The sequence below is a fragment of the Monodon monoceros genome, unplaced genomic scaffold, assembly GCF_005190385.1.
Source record: "Monodon monoceros isolate NGI ecotype Baffin Bay Population unplaced genomic scaffold, NGI_Narwhal_1 Super_Scaffold_14, whole genome shotgun sequence".
Classification (NCBI taxonomy): domain Eukaryota; kingdom Metazoa; phylum Chordata; class Mammalia; order Artiodactyla; family Monodontidae; genus Monodon; species Monodon monoceros.
This window is the reverse complement of record NW_021703770.1, coordinates 39,290,040-39,309,770: the sequence shown is the minus strand read 5'-3', so window position 1 is coordinate 39,309,770 and position 19,731 is coordinate 39,290,040. Positions and strand designations below refer to the sequence as shown.

General features: G+C 42.2%; 1 protein-coding gene across 1 annotated transcript in view; it reads right to left on the bottom strand.

The window, feature by feature from the left end:
* Window positions 1-19,731, bottom strand: part of CDH17 (cadherin 17) — a 96,090-nt gene that overhangs the window by 28,812 nt on the left and 47,547 nt on the right. The window contains exons 10-12 of the mRNA XM_029222962.1: window positions 14,445-14,660; window positions 10,701-10,777; window positions 8,406-8,597 (exon numbers count right to left, since the gene is read on the bottom strand). Coding sequence (XP_029078795.1) covers window positions 8,406-8,597; window positions 10,701-10,777; window positions 14,445-14,660 — 485 coding nt within the window. The remainder of the gene's footprint in view (window positions 1-8,405; window positions 8,598-10,700; window positions 10,778-14,444; window positions 14,661-19,731) is intronic.

The following is a 19,731-nucleotide window of genomic DNA, read 5'->3' as shown; positions in this document are numbered from 1 at the left end:
TTTTTAATAATTAAAATAATTTTTTAGTTTAATAATTTTATTTATTTTTCTTTCTTTCTATTTTTTTTCCTTTTTTTTCTGAGCTGTGTGGCTGACAGGGTCTTAGTGCTCTGGCCAGGTGTCAGGCCTGAGCCTCTGAGGTGGGAGAGCTGAGTTCAGGACATTGGGCCACCAGAGACCTCCTGGCCCCACATAATATCAATCAGCAAGAACTCTCCCAGAGATCTCCATCTCAATGCTAAGACCCAGCTCCAGTCAATGACCAGCAAGCCCCAGTGCTGGATACCCCCTGCAGAACAACTAGCAAGACAGGAACACAACTCCACCGATTGGCAGAGAGTTTGCCTAAAATCATAATAAGTTCACAGACACCCCAAAACACACCACCAGACATGGACCTGTCCACCAGAAAGACAAGATCCAGCCTCATCCACCAGAACACAGGCACCAGTCCCCTCCACCAGGAAGCTTACACAACCCACTGAACTAATCTTACCCACTGCGGGCAGACACCAAAAACAACAGGAACTACAAACCTGCAGCCTGTGAAAAGGAGACCCCAAACACAGTAAGTTAAGCAAAATGAGAAGACAGAGAAATATGCAGCAAATGAAGGAGCAAGGTAAAAACCCACCAGACCAAACATGACCAAATGAATAGGAAATAGGCAGTCTACCTGAAAAACAATTCAGAGTAATGATAGCAAAGATGATCCAAAACCATGGAAACAGAATGGAGAAAATAAAGAAACCTTTAACAAGGACCTAGAAGAACTAAAGGGCAAACAATGATAAACACCACAATAAATGAAGTTAAAAATTCTCTAGAGAAACAATAGCAGAATAATTGAGGCAGAAGAATGGATAAGTGACCTGGAAGATAAAATAGTGGAAATAACTACTGCAGAGCAGAATAAAGAAAAAAGAATGAAAAGAGTGGAGGACAATCTCAGAGACCTCTGGGACAACATTAAATGCACCAACATTCGAATTATAGGGGACCCAAAAGAAGAAGAGAAAAAGAAAGGGAGTGAGAAAATATTTAAAGAGATTATAGTTGAAAAGCTCCCTAATATGGGAAAGGAAATAGTTAATCAAGTCCAGGAAGCACAGAGAGTCCCATACAGGATAAATCCAAGGAGAAACATGCCAAGACACATATTAATCAAACTATCAACAATTAAATACAAAGAAAAAATATTAAAAGCAGCAAGGGAAAAGCAACAAATAACATACAAGGGAATCCCCATAAGATTAATAGCTGATCTTTCAGCAGAAACTCTGCAGCCAGAAAGGAGTGACAGGACATATTTAAAGTGATGAGAGGGAAAAACCTACAACCAAGATTACTCTACCCAGCAAGAATCTCATTCAGATTCACTGAGAAATTAAAACATTTACAGACAAGGAAAAGCTAAGAGAATTCAGCACCACCAAACCAGCCTTACAACAAATGCTAAAGAAACTTCTCTAGGCAAGAAACACAAGAGAAGGAAAAGACCTACAATAACAAACACAAAACAATTAAGAAAATGGTAATAGGAACATACATATCAATAATTACCTTAAACGTATATGGATTAAGAGCTCCAACCAAAAGACATAGACTGGCTGAGTGGATATGAAAACAAGACCCATATATATGCTGTCTACAAGAGACTCACTTCAGACCTAGGGACACATACAGACTGAAAGTGAGGGGATGGAAAAAGATTTTCCATGCAAATGGAAATCAAAAGAAAGCAGGAGTAGCAATTCTCATATCAGACAAACAGACTTTAAAATAAAAACTATTACAAGAGACAAAGAAGAACACTACATAATGATCAAGGGATCAATCCAAGAAGAAGATATAACAATTGTAAATCTTTATGCACCCAGCATAGGAGCACCTCAATACATAAGGCAAATGCTAACAGCCATAAAAGGGGAAAGTGACAGTAACACAATAATAGTAGGAGAATTTAACACCTCACTTTCACCAATGGACAGATAATCGAAAATGAAAATAAATAAGGAAACACAAGCTTTAAATGATACATTAAACAAGATGGACTTAATTGATATTTATAGGCTATTCCATCCAAAAACAACAGAATACACTTTCTTCTCAAGTGCTCATGGAACATTCTCCAGGATAGATCACATCTTGGGTCACAAATCAAGGCTTGGTAAATTTAAGAAAACTGAAATCATATCAAGTATCTTTTCTGACCACAATGCTATGAGACTAGATATCAATTACAGGAAAAAAATAACTGTAAAAAATACAAACACAAGGAAGCTCAACAACACGCTACTAAATAACCAAGAGATCACTCAAGAAATCAAAGAAGAAATTAAAAAATACCTACAAACAAATAACAATGAATACTCGATGGCCCAAAACCTATGGGATACAGCAAAAGCATTTCTAAGAGGGAAGTTTATAGCACTACAATTCTACCTCAAGAAACAAGAAAAATCTCAAAAAAACAATGTAACCTTACATCTATAGTAATTAGAGAAAGAATAACAAAAAAAAACCCCTAAGTTAGCAGAAGGAAATAAATCATAAAGATCAGATCAGAAATACCTGAAAAAGAAATGAAGGAAATGGTAGCAAAGATCAATAAAACTAAAAGCTGGTTCTTTGAGAAGATAAACAAAATTGATAAACCATTAGCCAGACTCATCAAGAAGAAAAGGGAGAAGATTCAAATCAATAGACTTAGAAATGAAAAAGGAGAAGTAATAACTGATACTGCAGAAATACAAAGGATCATGAGAGATTACTACAAGCAACTATATGCCAATAAAATGGACAAATTCTTATAAAAGTACAACCTTCTGAGACTGAGACTGGAAGAAATTGAAAATACGAACAGACACATCACAAGCACTGAAATTGAAACTGTGATTAAAAATCTTCATCAAACAAAATCCTGGGACCCGACTGATTCACAGGTGAAACATTTGGAACATTCACAAACATTTAGAGCAGAGCTAACACCTATCCTTCTCAAACTCTTCCAAAATATAGCAAAGGGAGGAATATTCCCAAACTCATTCTACGAGGCCACCATCATCCTGATACCAAAACAAGACAAAGGTGTTACAAAAAAAAGAAAACTACAGGCCAATATCACTGATGAACATAGATGCAAATATCCTCAACAAAATACTAGCAAACAGAATCCAAAAGCACATTAAAAGGATCATACACCATGACCAAGAGAGGTTTATCCCAGGAATTCAAGGATTCTTCAATATATGCAAATCAATCAATGTGATACACCATAGTAACAAATTGAAGGATGAAAAACATATGATCATCCCAATACATGCAGAAAAAGCTTTCAACAAAATTCAACACCTATTTATGATAAAAACCCTCCAGAAAGTGGGCATAGAGGGAACTTTCCTCCACATAATAAAGGCCATATATGACAAACCCACAGCCAACATCATTCTCAATGGTGAAAAACTGAAACCATTTCCACTAAGATCAGGAACAAGACACGGTTGCCCACTCTCACCATTATTATTCAACATAGTTTTGGAAGTTTTAGCCATAGCAATCAGAGAAGAAAAAGAAATAAAAGGAATCCAAATTGGAAAAGAAGGAATAAGACTGTCACTGTTTGCAGATGACATGATACTATACATAGAGAATCCAAAAGATGCTACCAGAAAACTACTAGAGCTAATCAATGAATTTGGTAAAGTAGCAGGATACAAAATTAATGCACAGAAATCTCTGGCATTCTTATACACTATTGATGAAAAATCTGAAAGAGAAATTAAGGAAACACTCCCATTTACCATTTCAGCAAAAAGAATAAAATACCTAGGAATAAACCTACCTAAGGAGACAAAAGACCTATATGCAGAAAACTGTAAGACACTGATGAAAGAAATTAAAGACGACACAAACAGATGGAGAGATATACCATGTTCTTGGATTGGAAGAATCAACATTGTGAAAATGACTCTACTACCCAAAGCAATCTACAGATTCAATGCAATCCCTACCAAACTACCAATGGCATTTTTCACAGAACTAGAACAAAAAATTTTACAATTTGTATGGAAACACAAAAGACCCCAAGTAGCAAAAGAAATCTTAAGAAAGAAAAATGGAGCTGGAGGAATCAGGCTCCCCAACTACAGACTATACTACAAAGCTACAGTAATCAAGACAATATGGTACTGGCACAAAAACAGAAATATAGATCAATGAAACAGGATAGAGAGCCCAGAGATAAACCCACACACATATGGTCTCCTTATTTTGATAAAGGAGGCAAGAATATACAATGGAGAAAAGAGAGCCTCTTCAATAAGTGGTGCTGGGAAAACTGCACAGGTACATGTAAAAGAATGAAATTAGAACACTCCCTAACACCATACACAAAAATAAATTCAAAATGGATTAAAGACCTAAATGTAAGGCCAGACACTATAAAATTCTTAGAGAAAAATATAGGCAGAACACTCTATGACATAAATCACAGCAAGATCCTTTCTGACCCACCTCCTAGAGAAATGGAAATAAAAAAAAATAATAAAGAAATGGGACCTAATGAAACTTAAAAGCTTTTGCACAGCAAAGGAAACCATAAACAAGACAAAAAGACAACCCTCAGAATGGGAGAATGTATTTGCAAATGAATCAACAGACAAAGGATTAATCTCCAAAATATACAAGCAGCTCATGCAGCTCAATATCAAAAAAACAAACAACCCAATCCCAAAATGGGCAGAAGATCTAAATAGACATTTCTCCAAAGAAGATATACAGACTGCCAACAAACACATGAAAAGATGCTCAACATCACTAATCATTAGACAAATGGAAATCAAAACTACCATGAGGTATCACCTCACACGGGTCAGAATGGCCATCATCAAAAAATCTACAAACAATAAATGCTGGAGAGGGTGTGGAGAAAAGAGAACCCTCTTGCACTGTTGGTGGGAATGTAAACTGATATGGCCACTATGGAGAACAGTATGGAGGTTCCTTAAAAAACCAAAAATAGAACTACCATATGACCCAGCAATCCCACTACTGGGCATATACCCTGAGAAAACCATAATTCTAAAAGAGACATGTACCACAATATTCATTGCAGCTCTATTTACAATAGCCAGGACATGGAAGCCACCTAAGTGTCCATCAACAGATGAATGGATAAAGAAGATGTGACACATATATACAATGGAATATTACTCAGCCATAAAAAGAAATGAAATTGAGTTATTTGTAGTGAGGTGGATGGACCTAGAGTCTGTCATACAGAGTGAAGTAAGTCAGAAAGAGAAAAACAAATACCATATGCTAACACATATATATGGAATCTAAAAAAAAAAATCCAATAGTTCTGAAGAACCTAGGGGCAGGACAGGAATAAAGATGCAGAAGTAGAGAATGGACTTGAGGACATGGGGAGCGGTAGGGTAAGCTGGGACAAAGTGCGAGAGTGGCATGGACATATATACACTACCAAATGTAAAATAGATAGCTAGTGGGAAGCAGTTGCATAGCATAGCGAGATCAGCTCGGTGCTTTGGGACCACCTAGGGGGTGGGATAGCGAGGGTGGGAGGGAGATGCAAGAGGGAGGGGATATGGGGATATATGTATGTGTAGAGCTGATTCACTTTGTTATACAGCAGCAAATAATACAACAATGTAAAGCAATTATACTCCAATAAAGACGTTTAAAAAAAATGAAGAAAATATTAGGAAATAAAAGTAGTCTGGGGCTTCCCTGGTGGCGCAGTGGTTGAGAGTCCACCTACTGATGCAGGGGACATGAGTTCATGCCCTGGTCCTGGAAGATCCCACATGCCGCGGAGCGGCTGGGCCCGTGAGCCATGGCCGCTGAGCCTGCGCATCCGGAGCCTGTGCTCCGCAACGGAAGAGGCCACAAAAGTGAGAGGCCTGCGTACCGCAAAAAAAAAAAAAAAAAAAAGTAGTCTACATTGGGATTTTAAATTTTTAAAAAATGATCAACACAATGGTCCTGAAGCAATGGATAGCTTAATGGGGAGGGAATTAGAAGTAAGGCTAAGCTACACACGAAAAACCACATAATAGAGTCTAATTTATTTAAAATACTGAAAACTGTATGAATACATACATCTGTCAATGTGAGTACACACATCCTTGGGGCAGTTGGCTAACATCTAGTGTATCCTCATCAAGAATCCACACCTCTGGGCTGGCTGTCACTTAGCATTTGACAGATCCTAATCAGAGATCCACACTCCAGAGGCAGCTACTACAGGCTTTGAGCTCACACTATCTCAAGCTGCCTAGAAGGTTTGTTAATTAGCAAAGTGATCCTACAAAGAGGTTTTGTGATATTAGTGGTATTCAAGACATGCAGTTTGGTTAACAATATAGTATATCTCTTGGTCATTAAATGAACAAGAGTGTGGCATCTGGCTAGTCCAGCAGCTTATAGCCTTCATAGTTCCAGGACGCCAGTTCTGTTGTGTGTATCAACACCTTTTCTGTGGACAGTCAGATGAATCCTCTCACTAGAGTACTGTGCCCACAGTGCCTGAGGGACAGAGAGCTGGGACGTCACAAGCCTAAAGCACAAGTTGGATGCTGGTTTTTTGTCCCAGCTTGTCATTAATTGTACATGGCACAGTATTCAATTATTTATTCAACGCAACCAATGTTTATTGAACCTCCACTATGTGCCAGGCGATATTCTGGACACTTGGAATATAACCACAAACAAAATAAGGATGTGACAAAGATTTTGGCCAGAGGCCTGCTGTACTGTAACATACCTCCTCGTGTCAAGAGCATGTGGGAGGATACTTACAGCCCTTACCTACCGCTAATCATCAAGGTTACCAATTTTTCCCTATAGGTGCCCTTTAGCCACAAATGGTCCAATTAACTTGATTCACAACAAGCCATCATGAAAAATTACTGACATGTGGGACTCATTCATACTGAGATAGACAGGGCTTTATCTTCTCTTAGATACCTAGAGAGCTCTGGGCCTGTGGGAGAATAGAAGCTACCTGCCCCTACCTCCTGCAAAAAGATCACGTATGTTGCCTGGACCACCCGCTGCAAACTCTGAAAATTAGCCTTTCCTTCTGAGTTCTTTGTCTCCATGTAGGCAGCCATGAATAGAGGGGGAAGATGTTATGGCACCTTTTCCAAATGTCAGACTCACACAAAATACTAATGTCTTGAGTAGGTCCACACAAAAACCTCGCAGCTAAAACTCAGCGAGGCCCTTTGTCAGAAGTAGGTTATATAGTCATAATGGTATCAGAATTCTGAGATTCTGCCCCAGGGCTTCCTTCAGCATTAGCACTTTTCTCCCTGTGCTTCTATTTTCTGTGAAATTATTCTGTCTTCATTTTTAGCCTCTACTTTAGCTTTCCTTTATTCTGGGTCAAAACTTTCCTCCAGAGCTTTCTTTTGCAGCCTCCAACACACTGCCCTACAAACCTTCAGCATTCAACCATGTCTGCAAAGTCTCAATTGCTGTAACTCTGACCCCTTTTAATTCTAACTACATTGGATGACAAGCGCTGCTTCCTATTGAGTCATCTGGTAAACGGTTTACATGCTCTAAAGCATAAATGAGGCAGCCATGGAGGAAAGGGTCAAACTTCAGCTGTACACAGTAGGGGATGGGATTAGACTGAGGGAAGGATGGGAAGACCCTCTATTAAAAAGCAAGTATCATGGTAATCAAGATTTTGGCTCTAGACTACCCAGTCCTTACAAAGGGAGAGACGAAGCAAGAGCCAGTGGACGCAGCAATACCATAAAAGATGAAAGTAAGGGGTAGGCAGGGAAGAAGCCATGAAAGAATAAACTTGTTTATTAAAACTTGTCTATTAAAGGAGACCTACCAATTTCCAGTCATTATTAAAGAGGAGCCAATGGCTGGCCCATTAGAATAAAGAGTCTAGCAGCCTAAAGGGCTCACAGGGTTCATCTAGTCTAATACCCCACATTTGCAAAGAGAGAAATAAAGCCTGGAGCACCACCTTGCCCAAGATTTAGCAAATAAAAATATAGAACAACTGGTTATATTGGAATTGCAGGTAAACAACAAGCAATTTTTTAGTATAAGTATGTCCCAAGTATTTCATGGGACATACTTATACTAAAAAACTCTCTATCTTGTAGTTTATATATTTTATTTGTCAATCCTACCTCACTCTGCAAAGGCTACTTGGTCAGTTAGTGACAGACCCAGAACAAGAATCCTGCCTTCTGTCTTTTGGGAGGACAGGAATGACTGAGAGTGTTCCAGGAGTCCATCACACACCTGAGAGGTCACTGCTAATATGTCACCTCTGCTTATAGGTCCTTGAATGGTCCTAAGTAAATTAACCTTTGAAAAAGACAAATTCCATTCAACGTGCTCTTTACCTTTTTAACCTTGACATATCCAGTATTGGTTTCGGGATCTGTTTCAATCTCCAAATGTCCCTCACTGTCTCCCTGTGTAATTCGGTACAGGATTTTAGAACTTCCCGTATGTGGTTCATCAGCATCGGTGGCCTGGATGGTTAAGATGACAGTTCCAATGGCTGTATCTTCAGGGAGAGTTAGGTTTCCATACTAAGAAGGAAACAATGAGAATGTCTATTGTCATCGAGTACAATTGTCAAAGGGCAAACTTGTCTCCTTGGTTTCAGAATGGACACAAGTCACAGTTTGCATCGATACTTACCAAGCATGTTTTTTTCTATTAATGAGTGGGTTACAGTTGATTTTGACATCAGTCATACTTGTAGACTGATATCCATTGTACCAGGAAACACAACGTCTCAGAGATCTACTGAGAGGATTCTAAAACATATCCCTCCACTCACATCCAATATGTTTAATAACTGTAATTATCATTATAGTTGAGACAAATAGATGGCTACTATGTATTGCGTGCCTACAATGTGGCAGGCACTTTACATTATTTTAATTAATTCTTAAATCAATCAGGGAATAGTGGTTAAGAGCCTGGACTTCAGCGTTAAATGGCCTGGGTATGAATCCTAGGCTTGTCACTTATGACCTGGGTGAACTGAAGTAAGTTATCGAATTTTTTAAAGTCTCAGGTTTATCATCTGTCCTTGGAGGTGATAATGACGATAATAATAATAATAATAATAACAGAACTTACTTCATGTGTGCTGTGGTGATTTACAGAGACGATGCATATAAAACCCCTGAATGCCTGGCACATAATAAGTGATCAATAAAGATAAGCAACAAAACAAAGCACCCGGGCTTCCCTGATGGCGCAGTGGTTGAGAGTCCGCCTGCTGACGCAGGGGACGCGGGTTCGTGCCCCGGTCCGGGAAGATCCCACATGCCGCGGAGCGGCTGGGCCCGTGAGCCATGGCCGCTGAGCCTGCGCGTCCGGAGCCTGTGCTCCGCAACAGGAGAAGCCACAGCAGTGAGAGTCCCCCCCCACCCAAAAAAAAAGCACCCTACTGAGTAGCTATATTATCATCTCCATTTGACAGAGGAGCAAAAGACTGGAGAGGTAAAACCCACCCAAGACCACACAGCTCGCTGGTCACAGAATTGGGATTCAAACCAATGTCTGTCCAACTCCAAAGCAGGTGCTCTTAATTAACACTGACCTAGACCATCTTCCACTCCTCCGCTGAAAATCCCCCAGATCATGTCTCTTGGCATGATGATCATGAAGATGGTAACAGGCAGGGTCCAGGAAAGGACCACAGCAATGAAAGAAGTGGACTCACCTTTCTAAGGCCCAGTTTGCCTTTCCAAGCTCTGAGATTCCCAAAGCAGGACTCTTACCCTCAATCTAAAAACACTGTCTAGATGTAATGCAAGGAAACTACAACACACAGAAAGGATCAAACGCCCAAGAGAATGGAGGCAGAGTAGAAACAGGCTCTTACTCTCACACTTGCTTAACCTCAGTGCCTACTATACAAGTTATATTGTCACACTTTTTACCTCCTCAAACCCTCCCATAAATCAATTCCCGTTCTTTGTCACTGCCTTATCCCTATTGTGATTTATGAACATCGTCACAAGGCTCTGGGCTGCCTCATAAACTGACTTCAAACATAACAATCTACCCAAAAAGGCTTCTCTCTTCTCCAGAAAAAATAAATAGAGGCATCCATTTTAAGGGAAGCATCGATCAAACTACCCCCACATTAATAATAAGTTAACTTGAATTCTTCTTGATATACTCAACTGATCATTTTTCTCCTGCTCTTTTTTCCCAATTCTAATTCTTGCAGATGTCTTGGGCACATTTTTTGGCATAAACCAGAGATTCGTTTTTTCTTCCCCTTTTCTCTTATCCAATAAATACAAAATGAGTTTAAATTGGCAGTATTCAAAATTTTAAACTGTGACTACACATGCTTGTTTGAGACCTAGCAGTAATCTATTTATTGTCCTGCTATACACTGGTTGTAGCTTCCAAGCAGTCCTTGAAATAAATGAGCTGTTGGCAAAAGTTTTTAATAAAAAAACCAGATGCTTCCAGATGCTATAACCGTGAATGTTACTGTTCCCTGAAGAGTTCCACTGAAGACGGTGTTTGAGTTTGGTACCAGTGCATTGATTAAGATATTAAGTCTGGCATTTTCCCGAACTACTGTTTGTGTCTTTATTCCAGAAGTAGGGGTCAGGTAAATACGAACAAAGTAAAGAAAAAGCAAGGTGATAACTACTCACATCTGATTTTTCAAAGATGGGGATCTGATCATTGATATCAATAATGTTGATCTGCACAAAGCAGAGGGTCTTGAAATCTGAAAATCAAAGTCACATCAGAAATTTTCACTGAAAATCATGCATGAAAATCAGAAATCTGCAAGAAAAACAGTTGGCAAGTAAAGTGACGACCATAGCCACAATTTTACTATTGACATGCGATTTGTGTGGTGAGAGGATTCTCTGCTCCCCACCTGCACCCATGAGCAGGTCACCAAGGGCTGAAGAAAACCCCACGAGAGACTCCCTTGGGCTTCCCACTCCCTCTACCTGCCCCCTCCTCAGTAAGGCTTGTCCCCAAGCAAGATGGCTTCTTTTCTGTGAAGCAGCCTCTCTTTTCTGGCTAGTGAAACTTATGTAGCCTTCAAAGCCCAGTACAAAACTATCCTTCTAGAAAGACTTCTTTGAGCATCCCAGAGGGTTGTCTTTCCTACTCTGAACACTTCCAGCACTTACTGTCCTATATCCCTTCTGCCCCCCCCGCAAAGGGAAGGCCCAAGTGAGGGAGGAAAGGTACAATTAGCCCCCTTCCAAAGGCCTTGCTGCCCAGCCTACAGAGGCAGAGGTAGCTCATAGAACTCTGGGAGATGGCATAGGCTTTGAGGGGTGGGTTTGACAATTCAGAGACCTAGTCAGAGACAGCAGGTTCAACCTAGGTCCAAGATGAGCATGGAGTACAGGTTGGGATGGGATCCCCAGGGAAATATCCACAGTGAGAACCAACATGATAGGTTTTTTGTTGGGGTTTCCATTGTTCTAGCTATGAAGTAGTGTATTATACAAGGGCTAAGACTCTGGGCTTTGGAGCCTCACTGTTCAAATTCTGTCTCTGCTACTTATCAGATGTGTGAGAGCTCGGAAATGTCACTCAAAATCTCTGTGCGGTAGTCAGTTTATCTAAAAAATGTAGATTGCAACAGAGCCAAGGTTCTCGTCCTAACTAACATTGTTAGCACTCTCTATGTACCAGGCACCATATTAAGTGCTTTGCTTGCATGACTCATTTCATCTTCATTCTAACTCTGTGATGTAGGTACAATTATCATTCTCATTTGAGTTTGAGTCCACACTCAAATGAGTTCACACACATGATGAGTTCACACACATCATTTGAGTTCACAAATGAGGAAGCCAAAGGACAGAGAAGTTGGTGACCTGACCAAGGTCATACAACTAACTAGTGTTCAAGCCAGAATTCAAATCCATGCGTTCCTTTTCCCTCTCTGTCCACTCTCCTCCCTTCACCCTGCTTTGTGCCCCGGAGGCTGACCTTAGGAACTGCATCAGTGGGCATCCTGGCCCTCTGGGTAGAAGTAGGGTTCCACCAGTGGTAGCACTGGCAGGAGATCTAAGGAAGGGCAGGAGGAACAGGGTCAGGGTCTAGTTCCCCACTGCCAGCAGCCTCTTCTATAGTCACAGGAACAGGCTTTGCTCCTTCAGGGGATGTTACCTTCCCTCATCCCTTCTCACCTTCAGGTAAGAAAGGCTGCCATTGTGCTTCACACCCCCTGTTGGTTTCCCATAACCCCTACCCCCAGCCTTTACAAATAATCCCCTCTCTAAACACTTTTTGGTTACTTCTTTTGAGGGGGCTGTCTGTTTCCTGCTGGGATCCTGACAAATATACTCACACAGCCTAGCTCTAAAGCTTGTGCTCGGCACACTGGACACAAAGCCAGGCGTGTAATCTAATAATAACGGTATTACAAATAAGTGGATGTTAACTCAAGTTGGGTCCAGTCCCCAGATCATTTGTAGACAGCAAGAACGGCTGAAGATTTCAGGAGGTCCCAGGGCCTGAACTCACTGGCTCCCTGCTCTGCACAGACCTTATTTGGGCCAGCAGTGGACCTCCTGGCTAACAGACCTTCCCTGATTTTAGGTAAAACTGTGTTAATTACCACCTACCAGTCTAATTTTCTACAGTATGCAACTGGATGTTTAACTCCATCAATACACATATATAGTTATATATAAATATACTGTATAATATGGTCCATATAGTCTATAGATGTACTCAGGTACACAGACAATTTGTAATCTGATGCTCTTGCAGCTTCAAACTGCTTCAGGTCCCCATGCATTTTCACATGGGCTTTCTTCTCCTCTGTAAGCCTTTACACTATTTTGTAACTTGTCATATTTATCCATCAAAGTTCAGAGCAATGACACCTCTTCCAGAAAGCTTTATCAGCTCTCTACCACTCCACTGAGTCCCTCATTGCCTTCATGGGCTACCTTGTATATATTTCTTACAATTTATTTATTCACATGTCCATCTCCTCTACCACAAATGCTCCTTGAGGACAGACACGGGGTCTTATTCATTTGTGTGTCCCCAGTACCTTGAATGGTGCCTCAATCACGGTAACTGCTCAATAACTGCTGAAAGAATGGCTGGCTAATGGTGTGAGATTGTCAGCTCATCATGGGCAGGGATGATTTATTATACCCACTTCTGTTGTACCTCTTAACATAATGCTAGACATTATGTTAGGCCCTCAATATTTGCCTAATCACTATGTCTCAACCATTCTGCTTCGGGGGCCCGCTAAACCCCAGCTCTCTTCAGTATCTCAGCAACTGTGTAATGAAGAAAAAAAATGTGAAGCACAGTATGAAATGGTGCTCTTTACTTCAGCACACCTGTATAATCTCTCTCTCGTAGCATAACAATTACTGAACTATTTGGTAATCTAAGATTCAGTGCCAGTTAAAGAACGATTCTTAGCCTAGGAGTATTAATGATCTTAAAATAAGCCTATCCCTGAGTTCATGTAAGTTTGTGTGTCTGTGCAATTTGTTGATAATGTGTACATTTGTTGAGGAATTCATAGTTTCCATCAGATCCTCAAAGGGTCTCATGACTTAACAAAGATTAAAAACCACTTGTTTTGAAATTGTATAAGGCGTTAAGGAAGAATGTCTCCAGATATCGTCAAATGGCTGCCTGGAAGCTAATATAAGAAGACAAAACCTCCCAAACGATACATTTTTCCTTCACTGTCATACAGTAGAATCCTTTGAGTCTGAAAGGGAGACTTGGGAAATACAACTAATTTTCTTGTTTGTGACCATGGTGGCCATGACGACGTGCCTTGCCAACCCCTAACACCAGGGATCTTAATTGACAACATGCCGCCTTGCTCTGAAACCCGTCACCACATTTGCACCAAGGCCTTGCTTCCCATTGGCTGCCCCAAGCCAGTGACAGAGCAAGGCCGGCAGGCTAAGGTAGGCCTGTTTTGGAGATCACAGACTCCTTCCACGGCCAACTTTGGACCCCTAATGACCTTGCTGAGCTTCCCTTTGACTGCTTAGTGGTCTATGGTACTCCCACCACTGTCCTTCCTTCTCTCCTTCACTCAGCGTCCGGCTTGGATTGAGGTCTGATGGCTCTCCCAGCCTTCTCTGTATCCCTCCCCATTTTTTCTCATAGGCAATTCCCCTAATAAAATCCTTATATATTTAATCCCCTCTTGGGCATCTTCTTCTCAGGGAACCAACGTAATAATGTTGCCTAAGCCGCCACTCTGGCCATTACCATGTCGGACCTGCTGCCTCTGTGCTGTGTTTCACATAGGAAGCAAGAACTCTTAAACAGCATCCTTCTGTAATACACCCAGGCATCAGAGCAGCCTAGCAAATCACAACTAGAAAGAAAACAAGTGTTATCACTCTTGACACAGGGAAGGTGATACTAACCTTTGTCAGACACCTCTACTGTCAAGTTGTACTGCGGAGTGTCTCGCTTCCGCAAGGACTGCAAGGCTAACTGGAACATTCCTGAGTAGGCTTGGACCAGGAAGAGTCCATCTCTAGGAACTTTGGGGGTTTGATCCACAATTCTGTATCCTAAAACACTGTTGATAGTGTTTTCTTCATCCATGTCATGAGCAATAAGTGTTCCAATACTGTTCCCTGTAGAGAAGAAAAGAAGGAAACCCATCCATTATAGGCTCTTTTTACTCTGTTAAAAAATGATTTCACTGAAGAATCAGGTTCCTAGAAAGCACTGGAAGTAACTTTGAGTAGCAGACTAAAGTTCTTAGATCGATGTTGGTTCTTCTAACCCTTTCAGTAGCGCAGTGTGTGGAGAAGTGTCTTAGTCTGCTAAGGGCACCATAACAAAGTACCACAAACTGGATGGCTTTAACAACAGAAACTTATTTTCTCACAGTTTCTGGACACTAGAGGTCTGAGATCAAGGTGTCAGCAGGGTTGATTTCTTCTGAGACCTTTCTCCTTGGCTTGTAGCTAGCTGTCTGGTGCATGTGCTTTCACATGGTCTTCCCCTGTACTTGTATCTGTCCAGATTTTTTCTTCTTAGAAGGACACCAGTCATATTGGCTTAAGACCCACACTAATGACATCATTTTAACTTAATTACCTCTTTAAAGACCCTATCTCTAAATAATAGTCACCCTTTGAGGTGCTGGAAGTTAGGACTTCACCATATGAATTTTGGGAGGACACAGTTCAGATGTCCTTGAGATGAAATCATCCTGGATTTGGTTTTTTTTTTAAATTTACTTTTGGCTATGTTGGGTCTTCTTGCTGTCCACGGGCTTTCTCTAGTTGTGGCAAGAGGGGGCTACTCTTCGTTGCAGTGTGTGGGCTTCTCATTGCGGTGGCTTCTCTTGTTGCAGAGCACAGGTTCTAGGCACACGGGCTTCAATTGTTATGGCACACAGGCTCAGTAGTTGTGGTTCGCGGGCTCTAGAGCACAAGCTCAGTAGTTGTGGCACGCGGCTTAATGGCTCCACGACATGTGGGATCTCCCCGGACCAGGGATCGAACCTGTGTCCCCTGCATTGGCAGGCAGATTCTTAACCACTACACCACCAGGGAAGTCCCTCATCCTGGATTTGGAGTGGGCCTTAAATCCAGTGGTGGGCGTTCTTATAAGAGGAAGAGAAGACACAGAGATGCCCACGGAGGCGGAGGCAATGTGAGGAGAGTGCCGAGACTGCAGCGATGCTGCCACAAGCAGCCAAGGAGCCACAAGGAACCAGAAGAGGCAAGGAAGAATGCTCCCCTAGCTGGCACCTTGATTTCAGACTTCTAGTCTCCAGAACTCTTAGCAAATAAATTTCTGTGGTTTTAAGTCACCAAGTCTGTGGTAATTTGTTACGGCCACCCTCAGACACTAATACACAAGGCAAATGGTAAAACTAAACAAGGCCAAGCCAACCGTGGTTACTTCTAAGTAACTTCCTGGAAAAATGGCAGAGACTGACTCCACCCCAAAGATAAAGACGGGCACGGGACGGAGAGCAGGGACCGTCTCTGCCTTGCTGCAGTTTATGGTCCTAAGTTTTACTTCTGTTGACGTCTCAGTCCAGGGAGTTCCAGAAGTTCGGCTCTGACTCAGTGCTCCACCCAGGTCTGGCTGAGTTCTGATAGGTGCTGGGTCATCTTGCTCTGTGAAATGGGAATTGTGGGTTTCTCTACACACAGCCAGAATCCCACGTGAGGGCTAAAACTTGAATATGTATTCCCCACTTGCGGAGGTCGGTTTCATCCCCTTCCCCATGTTACTTTGCATCAACTGATTTACAGGGAGATTTGGAGGGTTTGTGAGGGGAGGAATGGAAGTACCTATGTTATGTCTATAATGGAGCTGGCATGTGCAGACGTGTCTCATGGGCTGGGGAGGCGGGGCAACGTGGGTAGCAGAAAAGAACACGTATCTAGTGTTGCAGCTGCTGGCATTTCCGCTTTCACAAACAACCGAGTCACCTTTGGAACATGCATCTGCCCTTGTAAGAAAAGCATCTGTGTGTTGGAATGAAAGAGTGTCTTGCTAACTTCTGTGATTGTTTGGTGTCTGAGCAGCCCTGCTCTGCACCTTTCCCCCCAGCAAGTGAGCATAACACAGAGGACACTGTCCTTCTCTCACCACGGAGGAAACCTCCAGCTGTCAGAGGTACCGTGAAGACTGCTGACGTCAGTGACAGGGAAATTCCAGTAGGAGACACCACTCGTTGGGAACAGAGAGCTTATGAATGAGCCAGGAGTCAAAGAAGTGCCATGTCCCTGAGTGACAAAGGCCAGGAACAAGTGGCAGCCCAAACTGATTCAGAGGTACATACAGCAACTCTTGGGGCACTCAGAAATACTTTAGGGAGGTGGGGCTTTTACCAGAGGATGAAGTTCCTGTATGAACACAAAGGTCTTGGTAGCAGGTGGGATTTCAGAATTAATGTTGTTATTGCTGAGACTTGGGGACATGAGTCCCACAAGATTCTGGCCAATATAAGACACCAAACAGGAGAATATAAATATACTAAGGAATAATTGAGTATTTTATTGAGCTAGACAGTAAGCCCCCAAAAGGCAGGGATATTTTTTGTACCCCTTTGGGCTACATATAGAGAATAGACTCAATCTGTGTTGATTTATAAGAATTCCTGGTCCATTGAGTCCACAATTCAAGACTTTGTGAAATATTGTTACAAAATAAATTCTCACTTTTGGAGATGCAAAGAGCATGCTGCATCCCTGAACAATTTGTTTTACCAACAATGACATCTTCAGCAGCTTCAGAAAACTAGTACTGTCCTCCTCCCAAATAAGGCAGGCAGCCTCTACGGTGGCTCCCAGCAATCCCCCCAGCCCTGATATTGATGCCTTGGTGTAACCTCCTCCTTTTGAGTGCGAACTGAGCCTAGTGACTCATTTCTAATGAATATAGCAAAAGTTATGGGATGTTACTTCCGAGATTAGTTATAAGAAGACTGACTTCCATCTTTTTTTTTTTCGCGGTCCGCGGGCCTCTCACTGTTGTGGCCTCTCCCGTTGCGGAACACAGGCTCCGGACGCGCAGGCTCAGCGGCCATGGCTCACAGGCCCAGCTGCTCCACAGCATGTGGGATCCTCCCGGACTGGGGCACAAACCCGTGTCCCCTGCATCGGCAGGCGGACTCTCAACCACTGCGCCACCAGGGAAGCCCCTGACTTCCATCTTACTTGCCATTTCTTGAGCTCTCTCCCTTTCTCTTTCTCTCTCTCTCTGAATCAAAGGCACTCACCTCACATCTAGATTCTGAATCAAAGGCATGCACCCCATATCCAGATTCCTGACTTCCAGAAACTGTGAGATAATAAATGTTTGCTGTTTTAAGCTGCTAAATTTTGGGACAATTTGTTATGCAACATAGATGACTGATACACTAAATGTTAGGCCCTGTGCAAAGAGACTTGAGGTATCATCTACAAACGTCTTCAAAGGTCTTCTGCCTTCATTCAGCATCACAGACCATCCCATATTTTCAAAAAGGGTGATGCCATAGGTATTTCTTGGCTATTGTCACACATTTCATTGTTACTCCACTGTCACTTTAGAAGATTCTTCCTTAAAATTAACTGAAATCCTTCAAACTGTCGTTTAATACTTCCCGTTGTAAGAATAACTGGAATAAATGAAAAAGAGAAGACCTAAGCAGAACACAGTGACAATAGATAGCCTACATATGACTCTTGACAGCAAGAAGGAAAAAAAGTGAGCATTGAGCAAGCAGGCCACGTGAGCAGTGTCCACCAAGACAGCACCCACTGTGTGAAAAGTGTGTGGCAAGAAGAGTAAAGAGATCAAAAGAAAATGATGAGAATGCCCATGAGGCAGGTGAGGATCTGCCTACAAGGGCAGCCAAGCCCTGGGAATGGTAGTCAAGAGAGCCTGCTAACCCTGTAAGCCCTGAAACGTACACGAAACAGACAAAAACACTTCAAGCAATGCCAACCTGCTCAGCCAATGGGCTCAACACCAAGGGGTAACAGACAATAGATGTCCCAAATCCAGCAAAGTCATAAAACTCCCAGAAATCACAGTGCTCTAATAGTAGTCGTCCCTGTACAAAACTAAAGCTATCCTGGCACAGTAAGAGGAAACAAAACAGGTCAAGAACAAAAGGTCAAAAACAGATAGGATTTGAACTTCATCTTCCAGCCTCATGAGCTATTATCAGCTTCCTAGAGAGGGACAATCAAGGGTCAACTGCAGGACATTGGGTGTGAATGTTTGTTTAAATTATTTAGCAAGTTTGATGGGATTTTACCTGTCACTGAGTTTGTTGAAGGCAAATAAGAATCTATGGAGAAACCTTGCAGGGGCTTCCCTGGTGGTGCAGTGGTTAAGAATCCGCCCGCCGATGCGGGAGACGGAGGTTCAGGCCCTGGTCCGGGAGGATCCCATGTGCTGCAGAGCTACTGAGCCCGTGTGCCACGACTGCTGAGCCCGCGTGCCACAACTACTGAAGCCCGTGAGCCTGGAGCCTGTGCTCCGCAACAAGAGAAGCCACCACGATAGGCGTGCGCACCGCAATGAAGAGTGGCCCATGCTCTCCACAACTGGAGAGGGACCGCGTGCACCAACGGAGACCCGTTGCAGCCAAAAATAAATAAAATAGATGAATTATAAAAAAAAAAAAAAATAGAATCTGCCTGCCAATGCAGGGGACACGGGTTCGATCCCTGGTCCGGGAAGATCCTACATGCCGCCGAGCAACTAAGCCCGTGTGCCACAACTACTGAGCCTGTGCTCTTGAGCCCATGAGTCACAACTACTTAAAGCCCGTGTGCCACAACTACTGAAGCCTGTGTGCCTAGAGCCTGTGCTCCACAACAAGAAAAGCCACTGCAATGAAAAGCCCTCGCACCACAACAAAGACTAGCTCCCGCTCGCTGTAACTAGAGAAAGCCGGCGCACAGCAATGGAAGACCCAACGCAGCCAATAAATAAATAAATAAATAAAATCTAAAAAAAACCTTGCAAAGAGATAACCTTATACATGTATACAGGATACTGGTGTAAATGGTTACAGTGCTAGTGGTAGTGGTAAGGGTGGTAGTAGTAGTAGTAATAGTAGTGGCAGTAACAGTGCTAGGAGTATGAGTCGTAGTTATAAAATGTCCAATTTTGAAAAACTCTTCCCAGATATTGCTTGAAATTAAATACTGTACCTATGTGAGTCCCAAAGTCTAGTCTACC